The 16,968-nt window shown below is 58.8% G+C and overlaps 1 protein-coding gene across 7 annotated transcripts; it reads left to right on the top strand.

Annotated features, from left to right (window-relative positions):
• Window positions 1-852: 852 nt before the first annotated feature.
• Window positions 853-16,966, top strand: ZBTB7B (zinc finger and BTB domain containing 7B). 7 transcript variants are annotated; one of them, XM_084769509.1, is made up of 4 exons: window positions 853-1,120; window positions 1,460-1,562; window positions 13,230-14,404; window positions 14,718-16,966. In XM_084769509.1, the coding sequence occupies exons 3-4, from the start codon at window positions 13,236-13,238 to the stop codon at window positions 15,184-15,186; spliced, it is 1,638 nt and encodes a 545-aa protein (XP_084625635.1). In that variant the 5' UTR covers window positions 853-1,120; window positions 1,460-1,562; window positions 13,230-13,235; the 3' UTR covers window positions 15,187-16,966. The 7 variants fall into 7 exon arrangements, with proteins under 7 accessions (XP_084625635.1, XP_084625634.1, XP_084625636.1 ...); XM_084769508.1 differs by lacking the exon at window positions 853-1,120 and adding an exon at window positions 1,199-1,303; XM_084769510.1 differs by lacking the exon at window positions 853-1,120 and adding an exon at window positions 1,238-1,286.
• The last annotated feature ends 2 nt before the right edge of the window (window positions 16,967-16,968 follow it).

The raw sequence follows: 16,968 nt of genomic DNA, 5'->3' as shown, positions 1-16,968 counted from the left end.
ATTTGATTCCGTTTGAAACTAGTGGGAGGGGCCCTTTGGGGGTACGGAAGCGTCCCTCAGAGGCTACCTTTCTCTCTTAGCCGGGCAATGAAATACGAATACCGGTCCTTCCCAAACCCACATAAGCAGACAGCCTGAGACAGCCAGGCCTCTAGCGTCACCTGGGTATCTACGTGAGTGAATCTGCTTCAAGACTCCTCCAACTGTGTGTGGGGGGGGGGTTCTCAGTTTCTCCACTGGAAGAATTGCCGGGGTGGGGGGAAGGGGGGCGATGAAAGCAAAGAGCCGGAGCCAGAGAGGGAAAGCACCTCCCCCTTCCCAGATTCGGTCCCTCCCCTCTGAAAATGCCAAGGCAGCAGCGGGCACTGGCTAGAGCGCAGAGGCTCCTTGCCCTGGGCACTGTTCCCTCCCCGCAGGGCGCCGTCACGCGTGGGGAGGGACACAGAGTGCCCGCAGCCTCAACTCCCCCACTCTTTCTGGGGGGGGGGGAGGATGGGCCAAGGGGCTGCAGCTTAATGTCCAAGTAGCCTTCTCCCTTCCCTCCTGGGGCTCTGACCTGATTAAAGCCCTTAGCGGGAACCCCACTCTTTCTAAATTCTAGGTCTTCATCCCCCACGCAGTCTATCCGTAACCTCTCACACCCTTCCCTCCCCAGGCGGTGACCCCACAGAAGCCCCTCTTGAGGGAGAGGGAGTCCCTGGGGGGCTGCTCCATTCCCTGGCCACTGCGGACACTGTCTTCGGCTTTCCTCCCCTTTTGGTTTCAGGCCAGCCCCAGGCTCCACCCCCTCCCTGGATGAACCCTAGGCGCGTCCCACATGGGATGGGCGGGTGTTCAGGCCAATGGATGGGCAGGGCGGTGGTGTGCAGGGGGTGGAGCTGGGCAGCAGCAGAGGGCTGGACGGGGGTCGAAGGCGGAGCTCCAGTTAAGGTGGACTGGAGGAGATAGTGGTAGAAAGCAGAGAGGGACAGGGATCGCGGCAGGTGAAGGGAGATAGAAGGGAAGACAGCAAAGGAAAAGGGTGGAAAAGGCTCAGGGAGCGAAGCAAAAGCTCGGAGGAAGGGAGCGAAAATAAAGGAGAGACCCATATGCTCCCTGCTAGAACTAGCTGTTGGACGAGGTGGAAGTTTATGTCCTTATTGGGCGGAGGGAGGGGGTGCCTGGGGGGGGCGGATGAAAAACCAGGAAGTGACAGAGGGTGTTGCTAAGGGTGGGGGGGGAGTTTGGGGGTGGCAGGGGCGGGGGGAGGGAGGGGAGGGATGGGGGGAAAGCAAGCGAGAGGACAGGTGAGACAGCAGGACAGGTGAGGCGGGCCCTGTGGGGGGGGCGGGTGGGAGCCAGGTGAATGTACGGCTCTCCGCGGCCAAGGGGGGGCGGGCAACAGGAGGAGGCAAAGGGTGGCGGAGGAGGAGCCCCCCAGCAACAAGCGGCGAGCCACTGACCGCGGCCTTCTGACCAGGACCGGAGCAGGGCCCCCAAGCCCCCGGGCCTGGCGGGGGACGCGCTTCTTCCCACACCCTGTGCTTGTGCAGCAACAGCGAACGGACCCCTACGGCTGAGAGGTAAGTGAACCCCACTTTTTGTCCCTTGGCTCGGGGTCTACTAGACTAAAGCCCACTGCAGTGTCCTTCGTGCGTCCTGTGAGACCCCTGTACACACGCAGACACACACACACAGAGCAGATTTCAACCAGTCGCGTTCCCTGTAGCTTTCCTGAGTCTTTGGAATTGGTTTTTAACTTGGAGGAAAGGTAGAGAGCGAGAACTATGGCCTTCTCTTACAACTCTGGAAGGAGGGTCTCCAGAAACTTTCTTTGCACTTCTTACATCAGACAGACTGTGAGCTATGGGATGAAGAGGGGGTGAGCTGAGCTGAACTTCGCCCCAGTCGTCTTCGTGACTTTGGGGAGAGGGAGACCCCAGGCCCGACCAAATGGAGGGAATGGAAACGCTGACGGACTCTTACTAGGACAACGCGTGTTCCCCCCCCCCCCCCGCACACACACACCCTGCTCCGCGCCCCCCTGGCGCGGTGGGCTGGACCCAGGCCAGGGGCATGGGGGGTGGGGGGCGGCGGGAGGAACCGCGGCATGGGGGAAAGTTACCGGCTGGAATATTCGGTTTCTTGCGCTTCCAGAGCCGCGTCGTCTTTCCAGCGGTAGTGCGGCTTAGCGGAACGACCCCTCGGCCCCTCCCGCTCCGCAATCACATTCCCTTCTCACAAGCTGCAGCCCCACCGCCACCTTTTCAAAGTCAGCTTTTGCTCTCACAACTCCCGTGCAAGGGTAGGTAGGTGATAAGAACTCTACCTACCCGCGGTCTTGCCGCCGGCGCCGGCGCACCTGCCCTAACCAGAGTGGGGGTCGCCGTGTGGTAGAAACCTAGTGCGCACCGCTGACAGTGGTTGGCCATTCAAAGGGGTCGGGGGCGCTGCTTTCCACTTCCAGCTTTCTCTCCCCTCCTCCCACCCCACCCAAGTAAGAGAGCGACGTGTCCTGGCCAGAGCGAGGGGGGGCGGGAGTGGGGGGGCAGCGTGGGCAGCGGGTTGTGCCCGGACACGTGCCTGCCCAGGCGCCCCGGCCCAGCTAGTGTTTGGAGAGAGGGCGGGTCCCCTGCCCCCCGCCCCGCACAACCCCCATGTATCAAAGGGCGGCTGAGACGTGGTGAGACCTCGGGGCGCCCTGGGGGGCGGGGGGTAAGGCGGGGAGCCTGGGTCCGGAGCAGGGGAGGGGCAGAGGCGCCGGTGCTAGCTGACCCACAGGAAACGAGCACTGCTGACCTAGTTTGGGACACCGGAAGTGGGTGCTGGGGAGAGGGGGAGACCGGCAAGCTGTCCTGGCTTCCGGGCCAGGTGGAGGGCGTTCTTGAATTGACCCCCGCCCGAATGCCTTAGAGACCCCTAGCTGCAGCTGAGAACGGGAATGAGTCAGCGCAGCTATTTCTCTTTCCCCCAACTTATTCCTAGAGGAGGGGACCGTTTATCACGGGTTGGGGTAGCCCGATTGGGAAGTGAGGAGTTAAACCAAGATAGGAACTCTCTGTTCCCTAAGGGAGTGTGTGTGTGTGTGTTGGGGGGGCGCCGAGACCTGGAGGATTATAGGGTTTGCTACCCCACACACACCAACTGGTTTGGTCACCCCTGTACCCTCCTGGCACTGTTTATGTAGCTGGCATGGAGTGGACATTAGATTGGGAGGAGATACTGGGCATAGGAATTATGGTGCTGGTCTGGAGAAGGGCATATTTGTGACTGGGTTTGGACGGTAGTTAGTGTTCCTCCTTAGTGGTAACTGGGGGGGAGGACAGGGGGCTCCCCCTGGAGCAGCTGATGAAACAAGGAGAAATCTCTGCCAGTGCCTCCTGTCTCTGGCCCCCGGGACCCCAGCTCCCCCAGCGTGCCTCTGTTCCATGGTTGCTGTAGGCACGCTGCTGCCTGCTGACACCCCCAGACACTGTCCCCCTCCCTTGGGCACCATCACACCCAGCCTGGGGTCAGGAAGGGGTTAATGCCACCAGAAAGGGGCTCTTGGGAAGAAAGAAAGCAGTGCCCACTAGGCTCAGGTGTCAAGGAGACAGGCCTACCCTAATGGGGCCTTTTCACTACTACTCAGAGTCCAGGTGATAGGGCCCTAGTGTCTGGGAGACAGGTGCTGTCCTCTTCCCGCCTCCCCATTGTGCCCCCTGGCACCCACCGCCCCCAGCTCCTCCTTGGCCTAGTGCCTGCCCCAGGAGGGCGCGGCGGGCAGCGGGGGCTGGGCTAACAATGCACCATCGGGCCCTTTGTGTGCTTGCACTTGGCACCCTGGGGAAGAGTGGGGGAGGGGACCCAGCAGGCATGGGGGGGGTGGAGCACCTCTGGGGTGGGGACAGAGAGAAGGCTTGGGGAGAGGAGTGGAGAGTGAAAACAGGTGGGGAGGAAAGGGAAGTAGGTCAGATAGGGTGCCGGCCCCCCATTCCAGGCCAAGGCTAAGATGAATCGGATCCCGAATGGCATCATGTTGGTACCTGAGGCCCAGCCCAGAAGTGGATATTTGGGGTCCTAAGTTACTAGCCCAGCAGACTGCTCAGGTGAAAGAGGCAAGACCCTCTTTTTGATGGCTGAGAGACCCAGTTCTTTTGACCCAAGGCCAAAGACCTAAGCTGGGGAGTAAATGAGCTCCAGGCAGGGCACTACCCTCTGATAGAAGCCTCTGGGCCTGTTTCAGGGCTTCCTGTCTCCAACTGGCTTGGGCTCTGCGACCTTCCTGAGAGTTAAGACAGCCCTGCCACCAGGCCTTGGGGCTTGTTGTGCCTGTTTTGGCCTAGGGCTAGAAAGAAGGGTGGGGGAGGAAGGCAGATGGATAGGACCCTGGCATGGGGTGTGCCTTCTCTGGTCTCTTCCCCCCTCCTTCTGCTGAGTAAACTCGTGAGTAAACTTGACGTTTTGCCCGGACAGTTTGAAGTTGCCTTGCTGCCCCCCCACCCCCCTCCAGTCCTGCCAGCACACAGCAGCCAGGTGCCAGTGCGGGCCTGGGGAGAAGGGTTGAATGTCCCTGATCCGGCATCAGGGACTGTGGAGGGTCAAGAAAGACCCCCACTACCACCTCCGCACTACCACTGCCTAGCCAAGCGCGGGTCTTGGCACTTAATCTTGTCAGCATTTGTCACAGAACTTTGGGAACCCCAGAAAAAGTGTCCTCAGAGAAGTCCTCTTGCCCATCCCTGACCTCCAGCTCCACCAGGGAAAGACACGCAGCTGCCATCCGGCTCCCTGAGATGCCGTGTCTTTTATGTTCACAGGCCCAGGAGGAACCTACCTCAAGCAAAATTCCGAGCCGTAGCCTAGGTTGGATGGGAGGCAGGTGGCAAGCAAGCACAGGGACCCCTTAGCCCACCCTTCCCTGAGGCTTCCTAGCTGCTGAGGTTTCTGCTCTGCCCTGCCCTTACCTTGGCTTCACACCTGGACCTAACCCACACACGCCTCCTTAGCATCAGACCCAGCCCTTTCTTGTCCAAGACTCTTCCTCTGCCTTTAAGCTTTCCTGGAACCCTTCAGGGGTTCCTAAGAAGCAGATACCCACACCACATCCAGAGTTTGAGGGTGCCCTTGGCGAAAGAGGGCTGGTGACGAGACAAATGGAGCCAGTGGCTCTTCACAAATACATACATTAATTTGATATCACTTAACAACATGGGGTCCTCCTATGCCTTCCCAGGTCACCAGAATGGCAGGAGAAATGCCTTCGCAGGCTCTGCCACGCCTCAGAGTGGGGCTCCCCCAAGACCTTGCTTTCGGCTTCATGTCTCTGGCTTCAGTTTCCTTCCTGTTTCCACCCCCCCCCCCCAGCTCCTCCCCACCCATATACCCCTTTCAACAGACATCCTCCCCTCCTTCCTTCCTCCTTTCTTTCCCCTTTGCCTGGAGTAATGGGGTCTTCTCTCCCTACCATGGACCTCCTAGCCTGTGTTATTCTTCTTAAATAGTGTTCCACTTAGAGAGGTCTGTGACCTAACCTACCAACTAACTCTTGGGAAGAGTAGAAAGGCCTCTTAAAGGAACTACAACTCCCAAGGTACATGCAAAGCAGTTGTGGTGCACACTGGGAGTTGTAGTCCACCTTGAGCTCTCGATTTGGCTGAGTCTAAACGTGTTTCTGGGTAAGAGTAAAAGTCAGTACTCGGATGGATCGTAACATAGAGACCCCCTGTATTCTCCTTGCTTTATTCTTGCCATAACACTCCCTATGGCACTATGTATTGCCATCCATCTTGCATACTGAGACATACAACCCATCCTCATCTTAGGATGAGCCACACCCAAAAGATGCCCACACCCTGCCCTGATGCCCCTGACAGGGGTAATGAGGGGCCCCATGAACTCCTTCCCTGCCCCCTGCCCTCCAGGCTAGCTCCCTCCCTTTATGGGGATCAAAGGGCAAGGAGCAGCCCCACCCTACTCCCTCACAGGCTATAGGCCCACTGGGGCTCTTAGGAATTGCAGGGACTTTGGTGCCCAGGCATTTGCAGAGGGAATGCTGGGAGGTTGGCGCCTGGTGACAGGAGAGACACTTGGTCCCCACCTTGGGGCGTGGATCCCTCAGTAACTGCTCATAGGTCTGTGTGTGCTCTGTATCAACCCTGAGCAATATGCTTCCTCTTGAGGAGGTGGCTTAAGGACAGGGTCTTGGGGCTTATCTATAGGACCTCAGGGGCCTGGGCCCGCCTGCCTGGCACCAAGGCACAGAAGTGACCCTCCCCCACCCCAGGCCCACAGTTGGCATTGGGCACTGCGAGCAGGGGGTAGGAGGGAGAGGCGGGCAGGACTGCCAGCATCCTGGTGGGTAGCTGCCAGCCAGGCCGGGAGCCGGCGAGGAGCAGTAGGCCAGCGGCACTGAGCCAGCAGCTGTTGGGGGTAACAGGGAGGGGGTGTCTTAAGGGACATTTCTATGATTCTCTGAGCCTAGGAGGACCTGGGATGGCCTGCTGTCTGGAGGACATTGGGGCACCTTTCGTCCCAGTAAGAAATCCCTGGAGTTCCATGGCATCTTGTGGCCCACCCATCTCATCTCAGAACTTTTCTGAGTTGCCCCTCAGGCCCAGGCGGGTCCCACCCAACCAGCCAGGGTAGCAGTAGCTTGCGCAAGGGGTGGGGCGAGGAGCTTCCCAGCAGATGCCCCTCCCGGCTTCTTCCTCTTTCGGTGCCCACAGCTCCCCCAATATGTCTACCCCTCCTCAACCACCTCTGTCCCCCTGGTCACTGGGGTCTGGCATAAGTGCTGCCCCCTGGCCTGGTTGGCAAGGCTGGCGCCCTGGCAAGTAACTGTGGTATGTGAGTGGGTTTGGGGTGAGGCTATGAAGAGGGCGGGTGCCGCCTTGCCCAGCCCCTGAGGGCCCCAGCCTGGTACAAGGTGAAGGGAATCCGGACAGCTCCCAGAAGGGCTTACTAGGGTCTGGAGGGTCGCCTTATGTTCCCCTAATCCCACGCGTACCCTGAGGGGCTGGGACTGGGACCTAGGCACCTGTCACCTCTGGCACTGACTGTCCAGAGTTACCCTCCTCCCAATTTGGCCAGTGCTGTCTTCTGTCCCCTCCCCTCCCTCCTTCCTTCTCCTGGTCCCACCTCCAGCAACCTCTCCTATTGCTCCTCCTCACCTCTGTCCTCCTGGACTGGCCCGGCTCCTACCTTTCCTACCCGTCACCTTTTTCCCCTTTTAGGACTGAGTAAGGACAGGCGGGGGTGGGGACAGCTGGAGCTTTGGGCACTGCAGGCAGAGACTCTGGGCCCCTCTCCCACGCTACCAACCCTTTCTGTAACCCCTCCCTCCAAGCTGGGGGGAGGGGGACAGCACCCAGAGGGTTAAGGCTGTAGGGGGAGGGGCTGGCCCAGGTCGTGGGCGGCCCCTTTGAAGGAGGGAGCTGGAGTGGGGAACAGCCACTCTAACCCCCCCCCCCCAGTTATCCCTCCCCCACCCCTCCCAACGTGCTGCCCCCAGGGGCCAGGAGGAGTTGCCGGCAAGGCCCCTCAGCGTTCAGGTGAGTAGGCCCGGCTCTGGCTCAGGAGGTCAGGCCTCAGGGGAGGCTCGGAGGCCTAGAATTGGCCAAGGGTCAGAGGAGGACTGAAAAACAGGCTAGGAAGAAGGTGCCCAGATTTCATTGGCGGCTTTAGGGAACAGAGGAGCTAAGGTGCCAGAATGTGGGGACGCCTCAGTGTCTAAGGGAGCCAAGAGGACCAAGGAAGGTTGAAGGGTCCTACGGAAGCTGTACTTGCTGGGCCAGGACAGGAGGTTGGACAGGCTGGCAGGGAGCTGGGCTCCGGGGACCCAGCTGGGGTGTCTTCTGGGGGGGCTCAGGTTTCTGCCTGCGGCTAAGCGGGTGTGGGGTTACCAGCCAGCTTGGTTACCCAGCCAGAGACATGGCTGGGGGGGAGGGGGATACGAGGTAGACCCTGGCATTCCATGCAGTCTCCTTAGCCCCAAGGAGAGCTGGTAATGCCCAGCCAGGCTCTATGGGGCACTCTGATGACCACGGTCTGTCCAAGTGAATAGTTACCTGGCTCAGGGTGGGCACTCTGGGGGAAAGTCCAATACCTTTGGGGCTGGAAACTCTGACGGGCAGAGAGGCGCTCGCTGCCCCCCTTACCCCACATCCGCTCTCACTGAGCACCCTACCTCTGCCTCCTTTCTTCTCCAAGTGGCTCCCAAATTTTGGCACTCCGCTTCCTCCAGAAGGCAGGTATGGGTACTCACACCTCAGCTATCTCTTCCCTAAGGCCAGACCTTGCAGAACAAGCCCCGGCCTTGATTTGGTTCCTCTGGCCCCTCTACCGCACGTAGGCCTGGAGGATGCCTGGTGCTCAGTAGACATCGGTCTCGGGAGGTGCGTCCGTGAGAGAAGTGATGGGAAAGAGAATCTTCCGTCTTATGTGAGGATAGTCCTAGGAATAGGAGTCCTGGAGACCAGTATTGCTAGAGATGGGAAAGGCTGTAGGGCTAAGGGAGGGGAACCAAGGTCCAGTCCCTTGCTGGGAAGACAAGGACCATCAAGGTAGGAAAGGGTCAGCACGAGGAAAAAGAAGAGTCCTAGTGAAAGGCTAAAAGTTAAGGGGCGGCTGATGAGCCGGGGTTCCCAGAGGTGGCGCGGTGAGGCTGGAGGAGCCTTACCCATTCCCTTCTCCGCCATCTTTATCTCGTTCCCTGGTGGGCTAAAGGGCTGCGTGCTAGAGCTGGTGTTTTATGGGAAGGAACCCGCGGAGGAGTGCGCTGCAGGGTCAGGGTCCCATGATCTGGAGCCCCCCCTGTACCAGGATCGGGAGGACTTGGTGGGGAGCTTAACCCCCACAGCACCGGGAAGCAGCCAGCTCCCCTCGCCTCCTTCCCCCTTCGTGGCTTGCGGTCTCTCTTCCCCGCCTTGGCCCCCAGGAAGTGTGAGTGCTGGGGGTGGTGAGGTTAGGAGGGGGGAAGCAGCACATGGGGGATGGGGAGGGCATGTAGAAGTTTTGAGGGGCTGGAGGGGAGGCCTCCGTAAGTGTCTTCAGCATCTCTGGGCCCAGGGTCTGTCTTCTGGCTTTTCCCTGTGAAGGCTCTTCCAATCCTCCAGTGACATGTGGCTCAGGCACCTCACCTGCCTGAAACTGGGCAGTTAGGATGTCAGTGGTCCTTTGCCCCCCCCACACACACACCAGAAGTCTTCAGAAAAGATGGAGGGGACCATGGGATGAGGATTCCTGGGTCCCTGGGGTCTTTGGATTGGCTGTCCAGTTTCCCTACCCTTCTGGTCCAGCCACAGGCCAAAGCCCTAGCTTCGTGCAAACTGGGTTCCAAAAAAACAGGAAGAGAACCTGAGGCTGGAACTGGGGTGGGGGGTGGGGGCCAGAAAGGAGAAAGAAGGGGGAGGGGTGACCAGCACAGACACCAGGAGCACCCCGGCAGAGCCTTGACTCTCTGTAGTCCCTGGGAGGATGGTGTTTCAGCCTGGTCCTCACCCTCTCAGCCCCCAAGCCAGAACAAGCCAGTCCAGGCCCCTCTCTGGCGCCCTGGCAGAGCTGGGAGAAGGGGCCTTGGAATTGGGGGGTCGGGGGGGGCTGCTGTTTGATGCTCTGTGCGCCTGTATCTCAGCCCACGTCTATTTTCTACGCCACTAATCCTGGTTCTGCCGGCTGCCCCCCACACTAAGCCTCGGTCCCCTAATCCCCAAGGTGGGGAGAAGGGGGGGCAGCTTTACTCAGCTGCCCCATTCAGGGCCTCCTGTGCCTGCCCTTCAGCTGGCCCAGGCCAGCAGGGTTGGCTCTGGAGCCCCTCGCGGCCGTATAGAAGCTGCCCAAGGTCGGCATCTGCAAGATTCTAGTTCCGTTTTGTCTAAGACGGCCAGTGCCCTCTGCCTTTTGGTTGTTTAATGGTGGACACACTCTGGCAGGTGCCGCTAGGTACCGATGGGTAGGTAGGTGATCGGGACTCCCACCTTTGTCACCCCTCTCACCATTGTCACCCTCGAGTTTCCCCCCACCAAAGATGGTGCAGGCTTGACACAGAGCCGGGTTTCAGGAAAGCTGTCCACTGGCTTGGCCGGTCTAGCAGGCCTGACAATGAGGGGAGCCTGGGGGGGGTGGCGAGAAAGAGGGGAGTGATGGGGCGGGGCCCCCAGTTCTTTCCCCTACCAGGCAAACAGACCAAACAGACTTTGCCTGGTTCCCTGGCATAGCTGCCCCCCCAACCACCATACACACCCATGCCCACAAGGCCTTAGCAAGAGGGGGCATGCCAGGCTGGGTGGGGATGGGTTGCCTACATGGGGCGTCAGGGGACTGGGCCCTCTGGGATACTGATGTGGGAAGGGTGCCCAAGGCGGGGTGGGCACACTGGCACCAGTGCCCCACCCTGGCAGAAAAAAGGGGAGGCCTCCACCCCACCAACTCCTCCCATATGATAGGGCTAGGAGTGCCCCCTTGGCCTGGTTGGCACCAGCATAGTTCCAGGTGGCACCTCAGTTGGTATGGGTGCCAGAGCTAGGGGATTTCCCAGAACGCCCTCTCCTCCCCCTGTGTACCATCTGCCTCCCTAGTCTCTTCCTCGATACCTCGTGGCCCATAGGCATTGGATTTGAGCCTAAGGGTTAAACACCCACCCTTGCCCAAGCCCTGTGTGAGTTGGTGGTAAACTGCTCTGACTGAGCCTGTGACCTGACAGCAAGATCAGCCAATCGGTGCAGTACACCTGCCATACCAAGTTGCCACAGAGAGCTCAGCCCTGGGGTGGGAGAAAGGAGGCAGGTTTACCAACGGGAATGGGTGGGGTGGATAGGGAAGGAGGGTGAAGGCTAAGGTGAGCCACGTGCCTCCAGGTGCCCAGCTCCCAGCCAATGGGCAGCAAGGATGGCTCTGCTTGTGCCCCTTAGGAGGGACATGATGCACTTGGACCCTGGAGGGTGCCCACTGATGCTTAAGTGGCAGGCACTGCTGCCCACCTCATTTTTGTTTGTTCTTAAGTCCTGGGGCCATTTGCCTCCTGTACCATATGTGAAGTACTGGGAGAGGAGAGAAACTCCCAGACTGCTGCATGGTCCCCCAGGAGGAGAAGTGGTTTGGGAACTTAAGGTGGGAATAGATGAGCTAGCTACAGATTCCCAGGTGTAGCTTCTGAACAGATAAGTGCGTCCTGTCGCTGCATGGCCAGCGGGTAGGCCACTGTGACAGTGTAACTGTTGTGTCCTCTAGAATACACTTCCTGACGGGTGTAGCTACTGACTGACACCCAACCCCCCAAAACTCCTTCCAAAAGATGGCCGGGGTTGATGGGTTGTTGGAATGTCAGAGAAGACACTGACAAAGCGTCAGTTAAGACTTGCCCTAAGGATCTTCTGGACGAGCCTTTAATATTACAGCCGAGGAGGAATAGGCCTCGGAGAGGAAGTGACTTGTCCAAGGTCAAGTAGCTCCCTAGTAACCTGGCTCCCTCAGGGTAATTCAGGGAGGGAAGAGGCCGATCTGACTCTCAGTTGGGTTTTTCTCAGCCATATGTTCACTGGAATCTGCCCTGAGGCCAGACTACTGATTGAGTCCCTACTGTGTGTTAGGCGGTAGGTATGCCACACCTGGCCTCACTTACCCCTCACCACAACCCCTGGAGTCAGCTGCAATTACCCAGAGTTACAGACGAGGAAAGAGGCTCTGAGATAAAAATCACTTGCTAAGAAAGATCACGGAGCTAAGAACTGAAACTGAAGCCTGGCCGAGTCCAGAGCCCGGCGCTGCTCCGTCCTCCGGCAGCTCTAGACTGACAATATGTGAGGGGCTGACGCAGCCAAGCCTTTGAAGCTGGCCTTCCCTACCCCGGTTTGTTTTGGCTTTTGTTTGTTTGTTTGTTTGTTTGTGAGTGACAGGGTCTCCTGACATATCCCTGACTGTCCTGGAATTTAACTATTTAGACCAGGCTGACCTTGAAGAACTCAAGAGATCCACCTGCCTCTGCCTCCCAAGTGCAGTGATTTAAGGCACATGCCACTCTGCCCAGTGTCCACAAGCCCTTCTTGTAGAACAGGAAAGTATAGACCAGACCACTGACTGAGCCCCTACCCTGTATTAGACACTGTTGTCATACCTGGCTTCATTTACCCCCTCACCACAACGGGTTGTTCAAGGTCATCCAGCCAGGCCCCTCCACACCCTGACTCACCCCACCCCCTGCGGGTGGATGGTGGGCTGGGCCCTGCGGGGAGAAACACTAAGGTGAGCCTGTGGCCTGTGGAGAAGAAGCATGCTCCCCTGGAATGGGGAGAGAAAGGAAAGATGGTATCGTTTCAGCGGGGAGGGCAGGGGTGGGACTTGGCCTTTCAACAGTGGAGAGGATGCTTATCTGTGGGGGGTGGGCAGGAAGTACCTGCACCCGTGACACCCAGCCTAGGGTAGCTGTTCCTTGGCCCATGAGGGAGGGAGGATGTGGGACGTGGGGGTCTTGAAGGAAAGATAAACTTCTGGTGGCCTGGGGAGGGGCGGGAGGAGGAAGAGGGTGCCTCTTGCCCCTTGCGTTTAGAGGGTGTACGAAACTTGTGACAGAACCCAGCCAGGCTTGGCCTCTACCAGAGCTCAGGGGAAGACTCCATCACAGACCATTACTCCTTTTTCAGATGACTGGAGCATGTCACTGTCACTAGGGTCCTTTAGAAGCCTAAACCCCAGGACTTCAATATCCTGCCTCCTAGTCCAGTGCTGCTTTTTTTGTTGTTGGTTTTTGTTTGTTTGTTTGTTTTTTGTTTTGTTTTGTTTTGAGACAGGGTTTCTTTGTGTAGCCTTGGCTGTCCTGGATTTGCTTTGTAGACCAGGTTGGCCTTGAACTCACATTGATCCCCTTTGCCTCTGCCTCCCAAGGGCTGAGATTAAAGGCGTGAACCACCACGCCCCGGCTTCCAGTGCTGCTTGTAAAGGGGTCAGGGACCTGGGAAGGCAAAATACAAGTAAGAGAAAGGCGGGACTCCAGAAACAGACTAGGGCAGTACAAAGAATTAGGAAGGTGGTCCAGGTCTGCCGACTCGGTGTGAACCCTACTCACTCGGTGCTTATCTGGAAAGTAAGTTGCTTCATGTGTCCGAACCGCAGTTTCCTTGTGCAGGACACAGGGTATTGGGATCCTGACAAAAGCAATCAGAAGAAGAGTCTCCAGCATGTGGCCTTCCTTCAGGGCCAGCCGCCAGAAGGGGTTCCCCAGCCCCCTGTAGGAGAATTAAGTGCTCTTGACCCTGTCCTCTCCCTTGACCCTGCAGGAGAAGATGGGGAGCCCTGAGGATGACCTGATTGGAATTCCATTCCCAGACCACAGCAGTGAGCTCCTGAGCTGCCTCAATGAGCAGCGTCAGCTGGGCCATCTGTGCGACCTCACCATCAGGACGCAGGGTCTCGAGTACCGCACCCACAGGGCTGTGCTGGCTGCCTGTAGCCACTACTTCAAGAAGCTCTTCACGGAGGGTGGAGGGGGGGCTGTTATGGGAACAGGGGGTGGTGGGACCGCCGCCGGAGGAGCAGGGGCTGGTGTGTGTGAGCTGGACTTTGTAGGGCCAGAGGCCCTGGGCGCCCTGCTCGAATTCGCCTACACAGCCACACTGACCACCAGCAGCGCCAACATGCCGGCTGTACTCCAAGCCGCCCGGCTCCTGGAAATCCCGTGTGTCATTGCTGCCTGCATGGAGATTCTACAAGGCAGCGGGCTAGAAGCCCCTAGCCCGGATGAGGATGACTGTGAGCGAGCCCGGCAGTACCTGGAGGCCTTTGCCACTGCCACCACCACAGCCTCAACCTCAGGAATGCCCAATGGCGAAGACAGCCCTCCACAGGTGTCCCTCCTGCCGCCACCGCCACCACCACCTCGACCCGTTGCCCGCCGCAGCCGCAAGCCGCGAAAAGCTTTTCTCCAAACCAAGGGGGCCCGAGCAAACCATCTGGTCCCCGAGGCGCCCACGGTACTCAACCACCCCTTGACTTACGAAGAAGAAGATGTGGTTGGTAGAGTGGGCCACAGTGTGATGAGTGGTGGGCTTCGGGACAGCTACAGCCCTCCCACAGGTGCTACCTCACCTCCTGAGGGGCCCCTGAACTATGAAGTCTTTGAGGGTGAGGAAGAGGAGGAGGAGTTGGTATATCCCCCAGCCTATGGGCTAGCACAGACCAATGAGCCCCCACTATCACCAGAGGAGCTGGGCTCAGATGAAGATGCCATCGATCCCGACCTGATGGCCTACCTAAGTTCCCTGCACCAGGATGCCCTGGCACCAGGCCTGGACGGCCAAGACAAGCTGGTGCGTAAACGCCGTTCACAGATGCCCCAAGAGTGCCCGGTCTGTCACAAGATAATCCATGGGGCAGGCAAACTGCCCCGCCACATGAGGACCCATACTGGTGAGAAGCCTTTTGCCTGTGAGGTCTGTGGCGTCCGTTTCACCAGGTGAGCACCAAGTGGGGGGGCAGGGCGCAGAACTCGCTGAGGGGTGGTGGGTGTGAGTGAGATCTGAGTGAAAGCAGATGGGATGGTTCTGGTGGGTTCCTGGAATGAGGTGGGGAGGCAGAAAGGCAACCAAAGGCATGATCGTGAGTAGTCTAGTGCGCTGGAGGCAGAGAAGCACACGATAGCAGATAAAGGCCAATCAGAAAGGGTATCTTCTGTGGTAAGACTGGGACGTGGCCTGCGAGCACAGCAGGGATGGGCTGGGGAGCCTACCCTGAATCCTGAATATTATTTAACCCCACCCCCTCCCTAGGAACGACAAACTTAAGATCCACATGCGGAAGCACACAGGAGAACGCCCCTACTCGTGCCCGCACTGCCCGGCCCGCTTCCTGCATAGCTACGACCTCAAGAACCACATGCACCTGCACACTGGGGACCGGCCCTACGAGTGCCACCTGTGCCACAAGGCTTTCGCCAAGGAGGACCACCTGCAGCGCCACCTCAAGGGCCAGAACTGCCTAGAGGTGCGCACCCGGAGGCGCCGCAAAGACGACGCGCCACCTCACTACCCACCACCCTCGACCACCGCCCCGCCCCCTGCTGGCCTTGACCTCTCCAACGGCCACCTGGACACCTTCCGCATCTCCCTGGCTCGGTTATGGGAGCAGCCGGCTCCCACAGGACCCCCGGTCACTACACAAGGGCCCCCTGAGGAGGAGGAGGAGGAGGAGGGGACACCTACCACACCACAGGCTGAAGGCTCCATGGAGTCCTCTTAAGAAAAAAAAGAGGCCTGGCTGCAACAGCACAAGGCCTGGGACACCATGACAAGCCCTGTTGGCCTCAGAACCAACCGCTTTCCCCAAGAGCCTTCATTCCGATTCCAAGCTGAGGTTTTGGGGCACAAGCTCTCTAGATTGGGGTGATCACCCAAGGAGTTAATACATGAAATATGTGTGTGTGTATGTGCGTGTGTGTGTGTCTCACACTACGCATACATATACACACATGCACAGTAAAGGTGGGGTCCCTGTCCCCAGCTGCTACTGGGGAATTGAAGCAATAATCTATTTTCTGATTTGTGGGGTCCTACTTCGGCTATGCGGGTTTCTAGGAGGCAGGGACTTGGGACCAAAACGTTGCCCTACTCCCATGCCCCCTGGGTTTTGGCTGTGTGTGAGGGGGTGGACCGCCCCTCCCTTCCGAGACCCCTCCTTCCTGGTTTCTGTTCCCTTTTCCTGGCCGTAAATTATGCAAAGGGGGGTGGGGGTGGCAAAGGAAGGGTAAATGGGGGGGAAACAAGGTGGAAGCTTGAAAGACTGGGGTGGGGGGAGACTGGGCCTGTAAGGACGGAGCCATCCCGGTCCCCCTCCACCCAGTTCCAACGCTGAGTCATGGGGTCCTGGAGAAGAAGGGGGCAGGGTGGCCTGATTGGCTCGCCCGCCCCAGGGGGTAGCAGGAGGGCTCCGCCCAGCTAAAGGGAGCTCTCCACCTCTCCCCTCCCGCGTCCTGGGGCAGGGAATGTCTTGTTCCTGGCGCTCCCTCCCTGGGGCCAGAGGGCAGGGCGGGCCGGGCGTCTTACCCTCTTCTCCTCCCTACCTCCCCGCCCAGGTGCAAGTTGGAGCCGCCTCTGCTGCTTGCTGCCCCTGACTCACGCCGCCCCCGGGCTGGCGGGCGCTGGGTGTGGGATGGGGTGAGGGGTTGTAGTAGCCTTGTGGGGAGCGGGCGAGCCAGCGCCATCTGGTGGCCATGCCCTGTAAGGGCGAGCGCCCCCCAGCGACCACTTTTAGTGAACCAACGTCACACCCAGCCATCCCAGCCTGTGAGCGGGTGCCTTCTTACCAACAGGGTGGCTAGGCAACCCCTGGGGAAAGTGAGCTGCAGAGCGGACCTAGGGGAAAGGAGACTTTCCTCGGATCTTGCCTGTCACTCTTAGGACTGAGTCCACCCCATTCTGTACATATAGCCTCTTGTGATGGTCTTGTTGAAATCCAATTTCACATTTTTAACTTACCAATTCTCCTGGGGCGGGGAAAGTATCTTCACCCTTACCCCTTCCTTGCTGGGTGCTGGACCCCCATTGCGGCCTGGGCTCTGCCTTGCACTATTTACCCCCTTTGGCCTGGTGGCCCTTCCCCCTCCTTAAGGGGCAGGTTCAGGGGCCCGGTGCTCTCCTCTCTCCATGCACCCTCTATGCCCATTTGCACAGCTGCCCAGGTACCCCCGACAGTGGGGAGGGGTCACACAGGGAGGGGTGGCGGGACCAGTCCCTGTATCTATTTAAAAAGTGATAATGTAATATATTAGGAGAGAGGGAGGTCAGGTGCCCTGGGCCTCATTTTAGCATTTCAGGTGATAGGGGAGCCCAGGGCTGGAGAAACCTGGGGCTTAGTCCCAGAGAGTGGGGACAGTGTGGCCTCCACTCTCTCTACTTGTGGCTTTCCCACTCAGTGCCTTAGTGGGGGAAAGCATTCCCCCCTCCCCCCATTCCCTTCATCTACCCCTGCTCCCTGCCTCGGGTGTAAGTGACAGGAAGAAATAATAATAATTTAAGATTCATA

The sequence above is a fragment of the Acomys minous genome (assembly GCF_964271855.1).
Source record: "Acomys minous genome assembly, chromosome: 19".
Classification (NCBI taxonomy): domain Eukaryota; kingdom Metazoa; phylum Chordata; class Mammalia; order Rodentia; family Muridae; genus Acomys; species Acomys minous.
Note: the sequence above shows the minus strand (reverse complement) of the source record. Positions and strands in the feature narration are given on the sequence as shown.

What these genes read in the sequence shown, in the direction of transcription:
- ZBTB7B (XM_084769507.1), top strand. An exon ending in TGTGGCGTCCGTTTCACCAG is followed by an intron (nt 14,405 to 14,717) that starts GTGAGCACCAAG and finishes CCCCCTCCCTAG; the next exon opens with GAACGACAAACTTAAGATCC.